This window comes from Rhinichthys klamathensis, unplaced genomic scaffold, assembly GCF_029890125.1.
Source record: "Rhinichthys klamathensis goyatoka isolate OS25496 unplaced genomic scaffold, OSU_Roscu_1.1 h1tg000269l_1, whole genome shotgun sequence".
NCBI lineage: Eukaryota > Metazoa > Chordata > Actinopteri > Cypriniformes > Leuciscidae > Rhinichthys > Rhinichthys klamathensis.
Window position 1 is genome coordinate 1,620,687 of NW_026606789.1, and position 16,785 is coordinate 1,637,471.

The following is a 16,785-nucleotide window of genomic DNA, read 5'->3' on the forward strand; positions in this document are numbered from 1 at the left end:
GAACGACACCTGCACTCAAACCGGTTCATCCCGTTTTCCTGAATCTAGCTTGAATATAGCACTAGCCATTCAGAGGTCTTTTGAAAACTGAACATGAAAGAACAAACAAAAACATGCAAATAATGATAGGGCCAACTGGTGGAAAAGCCAGTGCTCAAACGATAGATATTTCCATCTCACCATGATGAGTTATAAAACCTTTTGAGCCAAATTAATTTGGTCCATGAATAATAACTCATTGGTCTCAAGTACCTTTCCTAAATCTTAATCCTTCCTGGCAATCAAAACCTTCCTGTTCTGCAGTAAAGAGCCAAAAGAAGACCTCACTGTTCACAAAACAGCAGACACATCAGTTATAGCTCTAGGCATAAAATATTTATTAGGGAAAGCTTTTGCTAACAAAAATTATGTTATAAAAATATTATTTCTGAATGCTCTTTGAATGTTAAAATGTCAATTTGGGACAGATGTTCTGAAACCATTTTTTTTTTTTTGTTGTTATGTACGGAGCCCCTAAAGGGACCTTTGCAAAAATACAAATATACAGACTTTCACATGCTCACGAGAAACGTATCGTATCAATATTTTTGCAAAGGTCCCTTTAGGGCCTCCGTAGTACAGCAAATACTACGGAAAGCATAGGGTAGGCAATTTTCAGAGAGGCTAGCAATAGCAAGCTATAGCTTTGAAAGCATGAGATCCCACCCTCCCTTCAGAGCATCTCCAAAGCCACACCTCCTTCAAAACCCATGAACTCGTACAGGAGGGAGCAAACAAAAGCACACGAGAGACTGTGTTAAACTACTTCATGTCTGAAAGATAACATTACAATAATAATGAACGTAAACAACTTAAAGAGAACTGACCTGTAGCACCTGACTGCAGATTCATTTCGGCGTTGGTAGCCTAGTGTGTTGCCGTTGAAACGCATTAATTCAAGTCACAAACCGCTCCGAGTATAATGTCACAGGGTTCCAACTCAACATAATTATGGTAGCTATGGCATGAACGGAGCATAAACTCATTGTTTTGGTTCAGGGGGAACTGTAAAAGGGGGCTGCTGTTTCACTAAGTTAAGTGATCTTAATGTATGTATATATTGAGATGTATATATATATATATATATTATAATGTATTTTTTTAGACCACTTAACTTAGTGATTGCTATCAGGATGTGAAGAGACTTTCAAACAGCATAACAAAAATGTTTCTGTAACAAATCACCTCTCCTGCCTTTAAAGCCGGGACACACTTAACAACTGAGGCCAATTATGAATGTAATTTGATACTTACGACTTCACAAACGTGCCAAGTCGCGTTCAGTCGGTGTTTACAGTCCGCAGTTTTTCCTCTTTGTCGCCATCTCTGTTCGAAATCTGCAATTGCACTTATTCGCGGAATTATCAACTTTACGTGAGTTGTACCTCGGCACGGCACAGCGTGGATGAACACAATGTTTTGAGGAGAATGTGTGGCTGTCAGTCACCGCGCCGGTGTGGATACTGTCTTTCGCAATCACAGATTATTATTTTTGGAAGTATGACCAACATAAGAATTTTCACCCTAAATTGTAATCTGAACAAGTAAGAAACATCCACTTTTGTTCTGACCAACTAAGGATTGCAGTAAATCGCGCTGATTAAATCTAACGATCGCTCATCATATCACCTCAAACTGTGCAAATTATACTTTGTTGTCAAATTGTTAATGTTAACAACATCAGCATTGCGTGGCATTTAATGCCCTTCCGATATTTATCCTGGTTTTCGTATGGGCCGGTTGGCTGCAGTCTCTTTTTCCAAACTCTCATTCCAAAGTGTTTTGTGTTTTACAACGGGTGAATCTCCAGTTGTCACTGGTGATTGCCGTCTGAACCTTTCTGGATCCGCCATCAAATTAATAAGTTTAATTATATCAAGTGCTAAGGAAAGGCTATAAATCTCCACCTCCAGCATCCTCACTCGCAATATAGCCTACTAGCCGAGACTCCTTCTTAATGTGTACAGATGTGACGTAATGACGCAAAGACATGCTCGAATTTCCCACGGAAATCCACCAGTACCACTGGAATTAAAAACATTATTACAAGCTTACCGTTTTGAATCGAGCTAAGGCAAGCAGATAGTTTTGAACACTGGCTGGTTATGTACTTGCTCAAAAATGTATTTGGGATAATTTTTAACCCAAAAAAGTTACGGACTGCAGCTTTAAAGGTTGTGAAAGATGTGATGCACAGCCCAACTCCAAGGTCTTGATTCATTAACCAAAATCTTTTATGCAAAGGGACTTCCTAAATCAGGGTCAGAAGTGAACCAAGTGACTTCCTATATTATAAATGCATCCGATATTTCAAATGTGCAACTGTCAAACTTTAAACATTGATTAAATTCAAATGTACTGTGAAGGTATATGCAGTATAAAGAGAGCTGTATTTAATCTAACAGGGCCATTCAGCTCTATTCTGTCCTCATATTGCACAGACATTTTGATAGCCTATTCAATCTCAGACAGAGATTTTATTTTTATTTTAATTGATTCTGCTTATATGCACTTCTTAAAGGCCCACTCAAGTTTTTCTCAGGGACGGAAGTGTGATTACAGGAAGTATAGTAAAGCGTCCCTTGCATGGTTTAAACCCACAACTGAGATATTTCAGGTTCTACCACCCCTTTAAAAGCCATATCTTTGACTGTGGTGTCTATCCCTGTGAAGGTTACGAAACCAGTTTGCAAGGATTTTTTCAAAACTCTGGAGTTTATGGAACTGAAAATGCAGGTTGCTAAAGATAATAATTATTAATCCAAATAAAGATAAAAGCTGAATTGCTGCAGTAAGAACTACTATTCCATTGTAGAACTATTAAATATCCATCTATAATGAACATTATAATCATCTCTTTGCTGTTTTACAGTAGATATGTGCCATAAATGGATACTAATTCCTCCTTTGAACAGGATGTTGTTTTGGGTGAAAAGCTGGTTAATGTAAATGCTGAAATCGTTCCAGGTTCACATGTGGATAATAATACATTAAACACAACCAAAAACGACCACAAAAATTGATAGTTACATTGATTTTTGTGGACCAAAATAATAAAAATTGATTTTGGAGTATATACAATTCTAACAACATATAGACTAAAAGTTTAAACATAAGTTTATGGCTTAATTGGCCATGAGACACACTAGACATATAGGCCAAAGTGCATATGGCAAAACGTGACTTTTTCCATCTATAGCATGCCATAAATATATAACTTCAACCCTGAACTATTTTTTTATGAGTGTTTTGATGGCATCCAATTAAACATTTTATTTTTGTCTGTGCATTTTTAGTTTTTCCATTGAGGTGCAATGTATTCCAAATCATCAAACTAGCCCTGGAAAGGACACAGCAGTCCTCACCCTCACACATTTCTGGCTAGGAGACGTCCCAGTGGGGCTTGCTGTTGGTTGTCTGATGATAAAAGCAGTCATACCTGTCCTCTGCTGTCAGGATATCAAGGGAATCTTAACAGAAATCTTGATTGGCGTCCATAATTATGTGTTGTTTCCGTGTTAGTGTGGGGTAGGGTGACAGCCGTTAGTTGTATTGTACCAGTAAAGATACAGGTAAGATGTGTTTCAGTAAATATCATGCAAACACACACACACACACGCACACGCACACGCACACACACACACACACACACACACACACACACACACACACACACACACACACACACACACACACACACACACACACACACACACACACACACACACACACACACACACACACACACACACACACACACACACACACACACACACACACACACACACACACACACACACACTCCCCCTTTGACTTTGAAGCTGTCGAGCCACATGCTCTTGTTGGTTAGACTCATATTCACATGCATGACAGAGCAGTACCTCCACCTTTTCCAACAGTACTGTAATCTTTTAGGTGGTTGACACTGGTGAACTTGTGCTCCATATAATGTTCTCTCCATATTATCAGATTGGCCTACTCTGTATTATTATGTGGATCATGAGACACGCTAGAGCACAAAGATTTTGAGAACAGTGAGCTTAACCATAAACCTCTGGGAAAATATTTAACTAGTATAACAAATTTTGGTCATTAATTGTGAAATTAATTACTATAAGGGGAGGATTTCCTAAATGTTTCTACTTCTAAAAGAAAAAGTGCACTAAATGTTAACAGCCATTGAAGTAACATTATTTTTATTTATTTATTTAAAAAAAGAAATCATGTAACAGCTTGAGGAGAGGAGCCTTCTAATTGCAGAATTTACAAATTTAAATATATACCTGTATATGTATATATATATACACACATACAATTGCTATTTTTAGACTTTCTACTACATCTTATCACATTATTCAGTGATAGTAAAGAGAGGGCAAGTACTGCCTGAAATAATTTTTTTAAGAAATAGAATTAAGAATTGGACAAATAAACCATATTAATCCACAACAACCCGGGTTCAGTTGAGTGAATATTGAAATAAGAACATTCCACTACAAATAGTGTGATTTTATTTTGTTGTTGTACGAATTTTACGAGGTGGCTAATTCGCACTAATTCATACGACCTTACTCGTACAAATTCGTACGATTTTAGCTAATTCGTACATATTTTACGAGTTACCAAATTCGTATGAATTCGTACGAATGACCTACCCCTGACCCCGCCCCTAAACCTACCCATCACGTGGGTTTAGACAAATCGTACAAATTCGTACGAGTGAGGTCGTATGAATTAGTACGAATTAGCCACCTTTTAATCACTCGTACGAATTCGTACGAATTGGCTTTATGCACAGCTTCACTACTTCCTGAACTTCAGCCAGCCCTTTGTTTCCTGTCTGTCATTATTGGACAAACTGATTAATTCAGGTGTGCCTGGCCTCAGTAACAATAATCAGGCACACCTGGACTAATCAGTTTGTCCAATAATGACAGACAGGAAACAAAGGGCTGGCTGAAGTTCAGGAAGTAGTGAAGCTGTGCATAAAGCCTATTGGTCGTGAGATAGCATTGCATTTATCACTGATATGAAGTCAGTTAAAGCCTTTATTTAGCCCCATCAGTGTTTCACAGGTAATTGGGCAAGCATTGTTGTGTGATCATGTGAGACCTTCAGAGAAGTATCGGCCATGCATTCTCCACATTCCTGCGGAATGAGATGCAGAGGAATGACAAGCGTCTGAAAGTGGAGGACTTGATATTGACTATTGAGGATTAGGTTATATTAGATCAACAGATTACCATCAGTTTGGCTCACTATAGGTACTTTGTTTTCATTGTCTGTTTACATGTACAGGTTGAATCGCATTAAAGAGCACATTACTGTATTGATTATTCTTTTAGAGATGTTTGTGACGTGATTGTTTTTATCATTGTCATCTCACATTAACTGCCTGGTTTCCTATGGGGCAAACTGAATGTATTGTTTTATCTCATCCAGTTTTTCTTTTCTAAGCAAAATTCTGTGGAATCTCAGACTAAACATGAACTGAACCAGTCCTTTTTGCCATAGAGAGATATTTGTGCTTGTGCTAGGCCTACTCTATAACCAGAGGGTCAGCATGTGCAGGTATTTTATTTATTTTTTTTTTTTAAAGAAAAGGGAAAGTGTACATTAATTAACATTCTTAAATGTAAATGTACCCAAATTAGCCCGAAGGCTAGTTTTCATTGGTAGTCCCTTTGCCAGATGTTATTAGGCTCTAAACTAGAAAAAAGAGTTAAACATTACAACACTACAACAGTCATGAAACTAGAACTTATAAACACCTCTGTATTCTCAACATCTTATAATGTCATAAAACCAGCAAACAGCTCCATTTAATGATGCATTAGCAATGTTTCCATCTCTTCCTTATAACAGTCTTGGCAAATTACTGTAAATGACACTGTTTAATGCTATCCGGTTAAGAATTCATGAGAGAGAATTTTAAAGACAATACGACTCAAATAAAGAAGCTCATACAAGCTTAATTCATGAATGTGATTATCTTAGCAATGAATTAATGATACTAAACATAAACAAAAATGAGACACTATTAGGCTTCGTGTGTTAGCCTTTTCTAAGGCTACAATGTTCGCTTTGGCACTGATATTGTAGCTTTTTTGTGCGCACATTGACTGGACCGACATGAAAAACTAACTGTATCTTCATACATTCTAGTGAGCAGCCCAAGTTATTGACACACTTTCTGAAGCATGTTTGCTGATTATGGTCTCATGTGTGAAGCTAAAATGCTAATTTAAGAGTGTCTACTTGAAATGTTCAATGTTTAGTAAGTTTTGGGTTACCCCAAATCCTAGGAAGTAATAATACAAACCTATTAATATATATGTGTGAAAGAATGTGACATGACGGGAAATGGGGAAGACTGATCAAGAGAGAAAGAAAAAAAGAGAATAGAAATTTTAAACTATGAATATGCTTTCCTTCTTCCCAGCACTCCTCCTCCCCCGTCTCTGGCACTCCCTCAAGGCCGTGTTATTGTTCCTCCCTATCAATGTCATTTCCATAGCGAGTGCTGAAAGAGAGTGGATAAATTGAGGCAGGTGAGAGTGGACACGAGACACAGAGAAGGAGCTCGACAGGCATCGGCACAGCCCACCTGCGTTCAGCTCCACTTTTAACAGACTCCTAAAAAGAGGACATTGCATTATCAAGAGGATTGCTGACAGCTCCAGAGCTGATAATGCATTTGTGTCCTTAGGGAGGCGAAGTGATGAGAAGATAAAAGAGGAATCACTGGAACAGGGATAACACTAAAGCTCAAGTCATCAGAACAGGTAAGAACATGTGCAAAGTTTGTCAGCCACATGTGGCGGTGCTTCAGCTGATACAGAGAGGGGCAGCCGTTTGGAAATGGAAGCATAAAGCCAATACCCAAAGAGACCTTAACTTTAACTGCCTATTGTGTGATTCTAATCTCTGGAGTACTAATAATCTAGCAATATCTGAAAGCAAACTCCAGATCGGATTGAGAATAAAGTATGGCTGGTATTTCAAATTTGAAGAGTTTTAGAGGAAGTTGGATTGAAAATAATATAGGGTGCATGACTAAAGTTCATTAACTGATAGTTAAACTGTAGTTTAGTTACTGCAAGTCAAAGTGGAGAACTGTTATCAGAGGTCTAATAAAACTTGTACAGTGTACAGTGCATGCATAACAATACACAAAAAATCTGATAATTATAAAACCAGACTATATATATATATATATATATATATATATATATATATATATATATATATATATATATATATATAAACACAGTATATGCGTGCGATTTGAAAATCAGATTAGAAATTAAATCTAAAAAATGTACATTAAAATAATCAAATTGTTTTAAATACTACAAGTGAATTTAGCTGTCACAATTATTAATTTATTAGCATTTTTAAAGATTAATTAAAAATTATTGCGAAATGGCAAAGGTAATCTAAATATAAAAATAGGGGAAATGTACATGAACAATTAAATATCCGATATTGCCAAATAAAGATACATGTTAAAAAAAAAAACTGATATGGTATCAATATAGTTTGAATATTTTATATATATATATATATATATATACTATTTAGTTTACGGTTTGTGTCTGTTTAAGGTACAATGATGACAAGATAAAAAAATGCATTTGAGATTTAGTTTTGCTTTAGCTTTTTTAGCTTTGCTGTATAAACAAAGACATGCACACAAGACGTGGACATTGAATAAACTGACAGAATGCTAATGAAGCCATTTATGTAAATAAAATCTGGAAGACCAAAATCTAGGCGTATAAATAGGGGTTCACTTAAACTGTTTATGACCTTTCCCTGATAAAAGGACATAATCTGGACATTAGCTTGCAATGTTAACTAACTGCAGCTTTGTCCTTGGGCTGCAGCCTAGACATAAAATCAAATTAGTGGAGCTACTTTCAAACCCCTCCTTATCTTTCCTAATGGCTGGTGTTATCAAACAGAGGGTCTGTCGATGTGAGGGTGTCATCTGAAAGTTCAAACATCACACACAGACGGAGAATCAGGTCAAGAACATTGTCAACCCTTTCTGTGTTTTGCCCGGGGAATAATGGAGGCGGTTGAGTTAATGAGTAACGATGAACTCGTGCACTAATGACGGTCAAACAGTTATAGGTTGAGGTGTAGATCGTGAAAGAAGATAGAAAGGACTGGGAGCGCAGGTGCTCAGAGCCGAGGGGGTTTTTCACAGTGCTGAGAGACTGGCTGCCTGGGCACCGGCCTGTTCTCCAGGAATGCCAAAGCCACACCAATATAATGGAGAACAAACAGGAGCTTTGTGCAGTGCAGGGATGGAGAAAGAAACACACACACACACATGCACGGGACTGCGCTGAAGGGCTTGTGAACAGGCCATCTGCTCTCAACCAAACCCCTGCCTGAACCTGTGCAGGAACAAAACCACTTAAAAGAGAGGCTAGATTAGATGCACATGTTATTTAGCTCAGGATGGGCTCTGAGAAATACTTCTGTGTATTATACAATGTAGTGAGCTGTAGTCACCTTGTTGATAAAATTCTTCTCATCTTCTAATGCCAGGCCCAGTGGAGCGATGACTTTTAGAGAGCCTTAGTGCGCTGAAAGGGTTTCTGAAGGACAGTGCTGCTGACGTTGGCAGAAACAAGGACAACAAAGCAGTCTGTGTCTTACCAACATTGTAAGCATGGGTATTTCAAGTGGTCTTGACCTTTACTTAACGTATGTACACCCTTAAAAATAGATCATAATTAGAACACTTTTTTACAGCTTAATGCCACAGAACTTTATAAACATTTCATTCTTCAGAAAGCCAAGCACTTTTGTAATAAAATGTAAAAAACCTAATTTAGTGACAAAATATTCTTGATTCTTGAACTAAAAAAATATTCTCTGTTCTTCAGAAAATCGCCTGGTGCTTTAAAAGAACCCACAAAACAATATGTTGATCTGAAGAACCTATAAAATGTAACATTAAGAACGTTTTAACCTCCAAAGAAGTATACAGTGACTAAAAAACAAATTTGAAGAATGTTTTAATAACCTTTTATTGTATATATCTTCAGAAAACACCATGTACTGGTTTATCAACCAAGAAACCATTATAAAAATCTGGGAAAAAAAGCAAAGGAAATCAGGACAGGTAATCTCCTAAAATTTGTATAACAGTTCAAAAAACCCAATTAAAAGGAAGAACCACTGAAGAACCTTTATTTTTGTGAGCGTATATGGTATAAAACAAGGTAATGCAGGTGGGCAGCAAAACAATGCGCTACTATTTATAACAGTGTATGCACAGTAACTAGCCCTCGAGTAGAACTTTACTTTGTAGAACTGGTGACCAACTCAAAGTCACAGTTAATTCGGTTAAAGGGCAAAGAGTCAGACAAAGGCATGATGTTTACTTTGAACCGTCTTCTTGCTCAGGCCTGTTCTGTGTACCCTTTCTGTTTGCACAGTCATGTCCATACAAATATATTCTCAGTGTTGTCCATACACAAACCATCATAAATCACCTGCTGGTAAATGTTTATTTCATAAGCTGTGACCTAGTTTTGCTCTAAAGCCTATACAATGAACCTAGAGGTGACTTTTAAATGTTTGTCTCGCCTGTTCTAGTGAATCTGCACAAGGAAGAAGGTGGAAGACCATACTCCGGTGAGATGGAGCCGAGCCCAGTGGTGTGGCACACCCAGGGGGTCCTGCTGGAAACTGACCTGGAGAAGGTGAGCTCTCATCCCGAGTGCTCCATCTGCTTCAACACCTATGACAATGTCTTCAAAACGCCAAAACAGCTGGACTGCACTCACACCTTCTGCCTTGAGTGCCTTTCCCGCATCATGGCTACCTCCTTGGACCCTCAAAACTCTAAAATCTCCTGTCCCTTCTGCCGCCACCCCACTACTATCCCAAAAAGGGGGCCTCCAGCTTTGACCACCAGCCAGGAGGTGCTGTGTCGCCTGCCCGCCAACCAGCAGCAGGAAGAGCCCGTATGGCTGGACGGGGAGATGTTGTGCTACCAGCGGCCAAAAGACATGCCAGGCCTGCCAGCGTTCTGCATCTGCGTCGATATTGGGGCCAGTGGGCAAAGTGGCATATCTTCTTCATCCCAAACTCGACCACGACTTGGGCTTCTGGAACGGTTGATGGACTGGAAGCGTTTGCTGCTCTTTATATTCCTCATGTTGTTGCTGCTGGGGATCGTTTTGTGGCCCTTGCAGTGCATCGTCACGACGGGCTCCGTGCGGTGTTCGTCCCATAACCTGCAGATGCCTACTACTACAGCTTCTACTGCCACACTCACATTAGTAACATAAGTGAGACAGACATGTCTAGATTGATGTCGGACTTGCAAAACCAGGTTGATTGGTGTCCGTTTACCTCCATACGTCCTTGCCAAGCCTGTTGGGTGCTAAAGGAGTTACAACAAACAGCAATGCTGCAGTAAAGACTGAGGAACTGCATCAGTATCATTATTATATCTTATAGAACATGTGAACGAGTGGCAAAGCTTAGCCAGTGCATGACAAAACTGACTGATGGCTAAATGTCTGCCTACATTGATATTTTTTTTTAAAAACAACAGGAAAAAGAGAGTAAAGAAAAAAGGTCTGTTGTCAGTGGTGTAGCCTGTAGCGATACATGAAGCACTGCTCACACAGAAGTCACTTTCAAACCAAGCAAGCAGCTTTCTATTTCTATTCTATTACGTGACCAACATGAACACGAGTGAAATCTGCATGAGGAAATCTTTCGCCCTCACAGAAAAACTCCCATTCGCACGGATTTCTATTGAAAGACTGGATTTTGCCCACAAATCTTCAACAAGCGACGGAAAATGTGAACTTAATCCAAAGAAAAGGAAACTGAATATTTTCTACTTGTACATTTGTATATTTTATTTCATTGTATTCCATCCATGGAATGTATTTTGTTTAAAAAATGAAAAAATAACTGTAGCTGCAAACGGCACAAGGAAGTTCAAGAAATGGTGTCATGGAATGTTTTTCAAAGTTAATAGGTGCAATATACATGATATCACTGATAACACTGACAAAAGAAAGAAAAAGCAAACAGATTCACGTGGCCCTAATTTATCACTTCCTGCTCTGGGACGGTTAAACGAACACGCCTCAAAGAATAACCGTTTGAAACCTAAGCCCTACAGCGACGTGTCCTGTGAACACAGTCACACCCACACCCGTGTAAACTGCTCCACCGTGTTTGTGTTTTGTAGGGATGAATTATTAGCTTCCTTCTTCCAGGTGCTTTTATGAGAAACGAAATGTTATTATTCATTAATAAACCCTAAAGAGAGAAGGAAATTATAAAGAGGAAAGGAAATAATATATGGGCCAGTAGCTGTTTGTAAGGTGAAATGAGTCCGAGACAACTAGTTGAAAGTTCCCAGTGTATGCTTTATTATTCAATAACTAATCCTGTATTCTCATTTGAGATGCAAGACAATACATCAGCTGTATTTTCCAGGGCAAAAGGCATTTTAGGCTGAACCAGTGCAAGAGGGAACACAGTCTTTACCACACAAGGACAGTCAGCACAACACGATTCAGATCAAACCTACTGATCACCAACTGAGATTAAAAAAACAACAACAACAACAACAACCCACCAACATAGTATTCAAGTAAATTTAACTTCAAAATTGTTATAAAGCGAGCAGAGAGTTTTATAACTGTTGATGTTATGTATAATAATAATAATAATAATAAATGTTAACAAATCATTCTAAAACAATATGCTAAACAGCTTTGAATATTTCCATCACTGTATTACCAAACAAGTGAAATGTATCATTTACAACAAATAATTGACCAAAAAAATATAACGCAAAACACTACACTGATGTCAAATCAACAGATATTCATTATATATACCTCCGAACAAAAGGACATTCTGGCAGCCATGGACACTATACCTTTCAGCAGTTCAAGTCTTAATATGTTAAAAAATAAAACAACTCTTAACAGCAAATGAACAGCTTCCAAGCGTTCAGATGCCAGTAGCACATTGCTCTCACATGATCAGGTGCATAAATCACATACAATTCATTCAATCAGTCAGTCATTCCAAGGACAATGATTATCATATGCAGTGACATTGCTTTTACTCCCCAGAAGGTCTAACAAACTGGTTCTCTAGTAAAAAACCCAAACATTTTATCCTTCCAAGTGCAAAAAAAAAGCAGACCCTGGCCTCCCTCAAACACGTATGGCATCTCTACAGCTCATGACATCACAGATCCCCTCATGTAACCTTTCACAGTCAGACGCTGTGATTAATCACATACATCATGTCCTGCTTTATCTAAGCCAACATGCACACTGGCATTTTTATGTTTTTAGAAGAAGTCTCTTATGCTCACCAATGCTGCATTTATATAATCAAATGTGAGATATTCTTACAATTTAAATAACTCTTTTCTATTTGAACATATTTTAAAATGTAATTTATTTCTTGTGATGTCAAAGCTGAGTTTTCAGCATCACTACTCCAGTCTTCAGTGTCACATGATCCTTCAGAAATAACTGCTCAAGAAACATTATTATTATTAATATCATCCATGTTGAAAACGTTTGTGCTGTTGTGGAAACTCATCCTTGCTGAATAAGAGTATTCATTTCTTTAAAATAAAAAAATAATTAAACGGAGCAATTCCAATAGGGTCCTTGCACCATTGGTGCTCGTAACCTAATAAAAAAAATCTTACTGACCTTAAAATTTTGAACGGTACTGTGTATATATAACATCTTATGACATCACTGCTGACCTCACCCAATAATAGCCACGTCTGGATTACAGCCATCTTTTAAATTACTTTTTTCGTCCTACACAAATCTATTCTTTAATCTTAGCTGAGGGCCATCTGGCCTGCCTCATTTTTAGCTGAAGTCTCCACCGAAATCCAGTTTACGTCAACGGCTCGGCCTGATGTGATCTTTAGTAATATCACGCTTTTCATTTTACGTTATTTCATTCAAAGGCCTCCTCAGTGCAATCACAACCCACTGTGAAGTAAAGAGCTTTATCGGGCTATTTATAACACCGAAATACACACATACCCTGTTTATATGTGATAAAAGAGCTTAATGTGTCTTCTCTGAGGAAAATGTGGAAAAAAAATAATAAGAGAAATGCATTATATTCAAAAATGCCAGGCCTAGATTTCATGATCACATTCACAAATATCACAACAAAAGATAAAACTGCTCTAAAGGAATCATAGTTGCAAATAAAACAATTTTTAACAAACAAACAAACAAAACAAAACTAATCTAATAAAGGCTCACCTGATGCATTCAGAACAAGAAAGTCAACGCATAGAAGGAGGAGCCCGCTGATGAAGAGGCAGCCTGATTGGTTGATAAGCCTTTGATTGACAGTAGCACGTGTCTCCCTCTGACTGTTCATTAGCCTGGAGGTAATGCTCAATAAAAACAGCTTTAAAGCAGAAGCTTTCACAAATATGATGTACAGGCTGCTAATTGGCACATACTGTATAGATTCAACCACACTGTACCAAATCAGTCCATTTAAAACACCTACTTACATAGCGTATCCAATTCATTGGTCGAACTTTGACCAATCACCTCTCATATCCTCTGAAAAGAAAAGAGGGATTCTTTAGGCCAGACGGTGTAGTTCTCTTCTTCTTACATCACCGTGCCGCGAGTATCACTCAGCAGAGCGCAAATGACCACTGCTTGTGAGAAACTGAGAGATATATATCAGAGTTCTTTGGTTACAGTAGACGACATCCAGTAGACAAAGCAAGGTCTGGAAACAGCCGTAGACAGCATGGAAAGAGCGTAGCTTCATCCAAAGTTATGTCACTGAGTGTAAATATTCATTTTCAAATTTATTTCACACATAATCAAACCATCATGTAGCTTAGTGCAGTGTAGGCTTGTTAGACTAGAAGGGGGGAGCGAAAGCACCAAGTCACACGTCCTTTGCCGGAACAATTTCGGCTGCTAATCAGGCACTTGGTTTTGGAGTGTGAGTTTCTCAGACGTAGTCAGTCAGGAAATGAAGAGAGGAGCTGTTGGAGATGTCGTGGAATCTCCAGCCAAGCGGCTGACGGTGTCACCTCAGCGTAGGCGCCGCTTGTCCCCCCCCCAGTACCGTTCCATGATCAGGTGCTTCTACACAGCACCTCTGCTGGAACTGCAATGCAAAAGACCAGAACGTTTAGTGATGCATTGTTTTAGCAGTTGTGTTACTTTCACACTGGTGTATCTACAGTACATTGGTTGCTATAGTAATGATGTAGGCGTCAGCAGGATGTCGAATGACTTTCTTCTACAAAGGCTGAGAGAGAGCCAAGCTGTCAGTGTAGAAAGTGAAAAAGGAAAAATAGACATTTTATTGACACATCCCTACTTTAAATATTTTGGTCCCCCTTTATCTAGAGTAAAATGTGCCACATTCTGAAAGACAAAAAAAATATTTGTGTAATGTAACATAACACTATTCATATTTAGAGAATTTTTTTTTTTTTTAACTGAAACAAACCACATATGGATGTGACTTGGGTCGGTTTGTATTGTTAACTCTACAAATAAACCGATTTCAGTCAGATATGTCTACATTTGGATTTTGGCTGTCAGTGTGAACAAAGTCATAGATAACTTTAATATAATACATCATTCCTAATCCTATGAATTATGTGATTTAGAAGACCAATGTGAAAATCTATTAAATAAATACTTATTGAAATACCAACAGTCATCGGTCATAAAAAGTAAATCAACATACACTACCGTTCAGAAGTCGGTAAGATTTTTTTTTAAAGTCTCTTATGCTCACCAAAAACAAAACAAAAATACAGTAAAAACATGAATAATGTGAAAAATTATTACAATTTAAAATAACTGTTTTCTATTTGAACATATTTTAAAATGTAATGTAATCCTGTGATGGCAAAGCTGAATTTTCAGCATGTCACATGATCATTTAGAAATCATTCTAATATGTCGATTTGGTGCTTAAGAATTTTTTTTAAATTATATATATTTTTGCGGAACCCATGATATATTTTAATCAATCAAAGTTTGAAAGAACAGCATTTATATTAAATAGAAATCTTAAAAAAACACAAGAAATGATTATTGTTATTTTTAATAAAATGTGTTGTTTTACTGTTATTTTATTATATTATTATTATTATTTAGATTTCATGTTATATATTTATTCATTTATACAGTAGGTATTTAGAAAGCATACTAAGTACAGTTGCTAACCTTTGAAAATATCAGTTGCTGTGCATATTCTTTGAAGTATGGTGTTATTTTCAAAGCCATTTGGCAAACATTGCCATTCTGTAAGATTATACTTTTTATTCTGGTGGGCTGCAACAAAGACACAATTCCCACCCCCACTGGTTCCTTACTGTCTTTCTCCTACTCGTCTCTCTACTTCAACAGCCTTGATGCAGGTGTGTGCATTCATATCTGTGTGTGTGTGTGTGTGTGTTCACACATAAGCATGGCTGCAGCAATGTGTAACACTGTGAGAGCGAGGGTGGAAAAACATACTCCCAGAGTCCCTGAGACAGCAGCCCACATGGCTTATCTCCTGGTGTTACTGCTGGTGGAGCCCTTTGGATTTTTGATGTTCAAATTCTCATACACTCCGGAGTCATCATTCATTCTGTGGAAGAGTTGAAAAGACGTGTGTTACTAAAATAAAGAGGAACGACAGTTAAAAACACATTTTATGATTTGATGTGCTGAAGTTGCATATTGTTTTTATTGTTCTAGAACAACTTACTCACAGCAGCGTCAGAACCCTTTTGACGGAAAATTATTCACTTAGGAACAAATACTTTTAGAATTGAGGAAGTGTGGGAGATAGTACAGTTCACCTAAAGAAACTTAACTGGTTTCCAGTAACAACACTGTGTGGGCCATTTTTTTTCTTCATTTCAAATAGTGTGTTTGTGTGCAAAACAGGAAATCAGCACTTACACAGATGAAGAGCGAGACGAGCTCATGTTTGGCTTGGCTCTGGCATTTGACATCTGTGGGTACTTGATGTTAGAGTATTCTCTCTCCTTCGTTTTATTCCTCTAAAAAGGTAAATAAAACAAGGAATATCAAACTCACACATTTAATTTGATAAAATAAGGGATGCCAAATATTTAAATTCTTTGTAGTTAACATGTTAATGCATTCAGTTTCTTTAAAAAAATAAAAACACAAAATAATGTGCTATTATTGGATTTGGCAATTGTGTGGATAACACTCATAACGATATACACTGTTGTTCTTTTGAACTTTCAAAGTTGGACTTTTATCATGGTTTCCACAAAAATATTAAGCAGCACATTAATAAAATATTAAGTAAACAGTTTCAACATTGATAATAGTCAGAAATTGAACACTAAATCATTATATTAGAATGATTTCTGAAGGATCATGTGACACTGAAGACTGGAGTAATGATACTGATCATTCAGCTTTATCATCACAGGAAATGGTCAAATAAACATACAATATACAGCCTTGGTGAGTTCCCCCCAAAAAAACATTAACAAAAATTCTAACTGAACAGTAGTTTATAGTACATTTTTGCAACAGCGCTCTTTACTCGTCTCAGTAGCACAAAAAAGATTCAATATTTAGTCAAACTCCTCATATAAATTTACTTTTGATAATACATTAACAGTTAAAAAAAGACTGTTTTCAGATCTTTCGATCCATTGGACAAAATAGGCTCACACAATTT

The 16,785-nt window shown here is 37.5% G+C and overlaps 2 protein-coding genes across 5 annotated transcripts in view; one reads left to right on the top strand and one right to left on the bottom strand.

Moving 5' to 3' along the window:
- Nucleotides 1–6,541: 6,541 nt before the first annotated feature.
- On the top strand, nt 6,542–10,603 carry LOC130102099 (RING finger protein 223). Of its 3 annotated transcripts, XM_056267997.1 has the most exons (3): nt 6,542–6,824; nt 8,602–8,719; nt 9,658–10,603. In XM_056267997.1, the coding sequence occupies exon 3, from the start codon at nt 9,702–9,704 to the stop codon at nt 10,353–10,355; it is 654 nt and encodes a 217-aa protein (XP_056123972.1). In that variant the 5' UTR covers nt 6,542–6,824; nt 8,602–8,719; nt 9,658–9,701; the 3' UTR covers nt 10,356–10,603. The 3 variants fall into 3 exon arrangements, with proteins under 3 accessions (XP_056123972.1, XP_056123971.1, XP_056123973.1); XM_056267996.1 differs by lacking the exon at nt 8,602–8,719 and having other exon boundaries at nt 6,543–6,824; XM_056267998.1 differs by lacking the exons at nt 6,542–6,824; nt 8,602–8,719 and adding an exon at nt 8,727–8,760.
- A 2,703-nt stretch (nt 10,604–13,306) lies between these two features.
- ptpn11b (protein tyrosine phosphatase non-receptor type 11b) overlaps nt 13,307–16,785 on the bottom strand; it is a 30,675-nt gene continuing 27,196 nt past the window's right edge. For both annotated transcript variants that reach the window (XM_056267999.1, XM_056268000.1), the window contains exons 14-16: nt 16,026–16,126; nt 15,594–15,708; nt 13,307–14,223 (exon numbers count right to left, since the gene is read on the bottom strand). In XM_056267999.1, coding sequence (XP_056123974.1) covers nt 15,627–15,708; nt 16,026–16,126 — 183 coding nt within the window. In that variant the 3' untranslated portion in view covers nt 13,307–14,223; nt 15,594–15,626. The remainder of the gene's footprint in view (nt 14,224–15,593; nt 15,709–16,025; nt 16,127–16,785) is intronic.

Bases quoted from the DNA above. Each gene is read 5' to 3' on its own strand.
- LOC130102099 (XM_056267997.1), top strand. From the start codon at position 9,702: ATGGAGCCGAGCCCAGTGGTGTGGCACACCCAGGGGGTCCTGCTGGAA.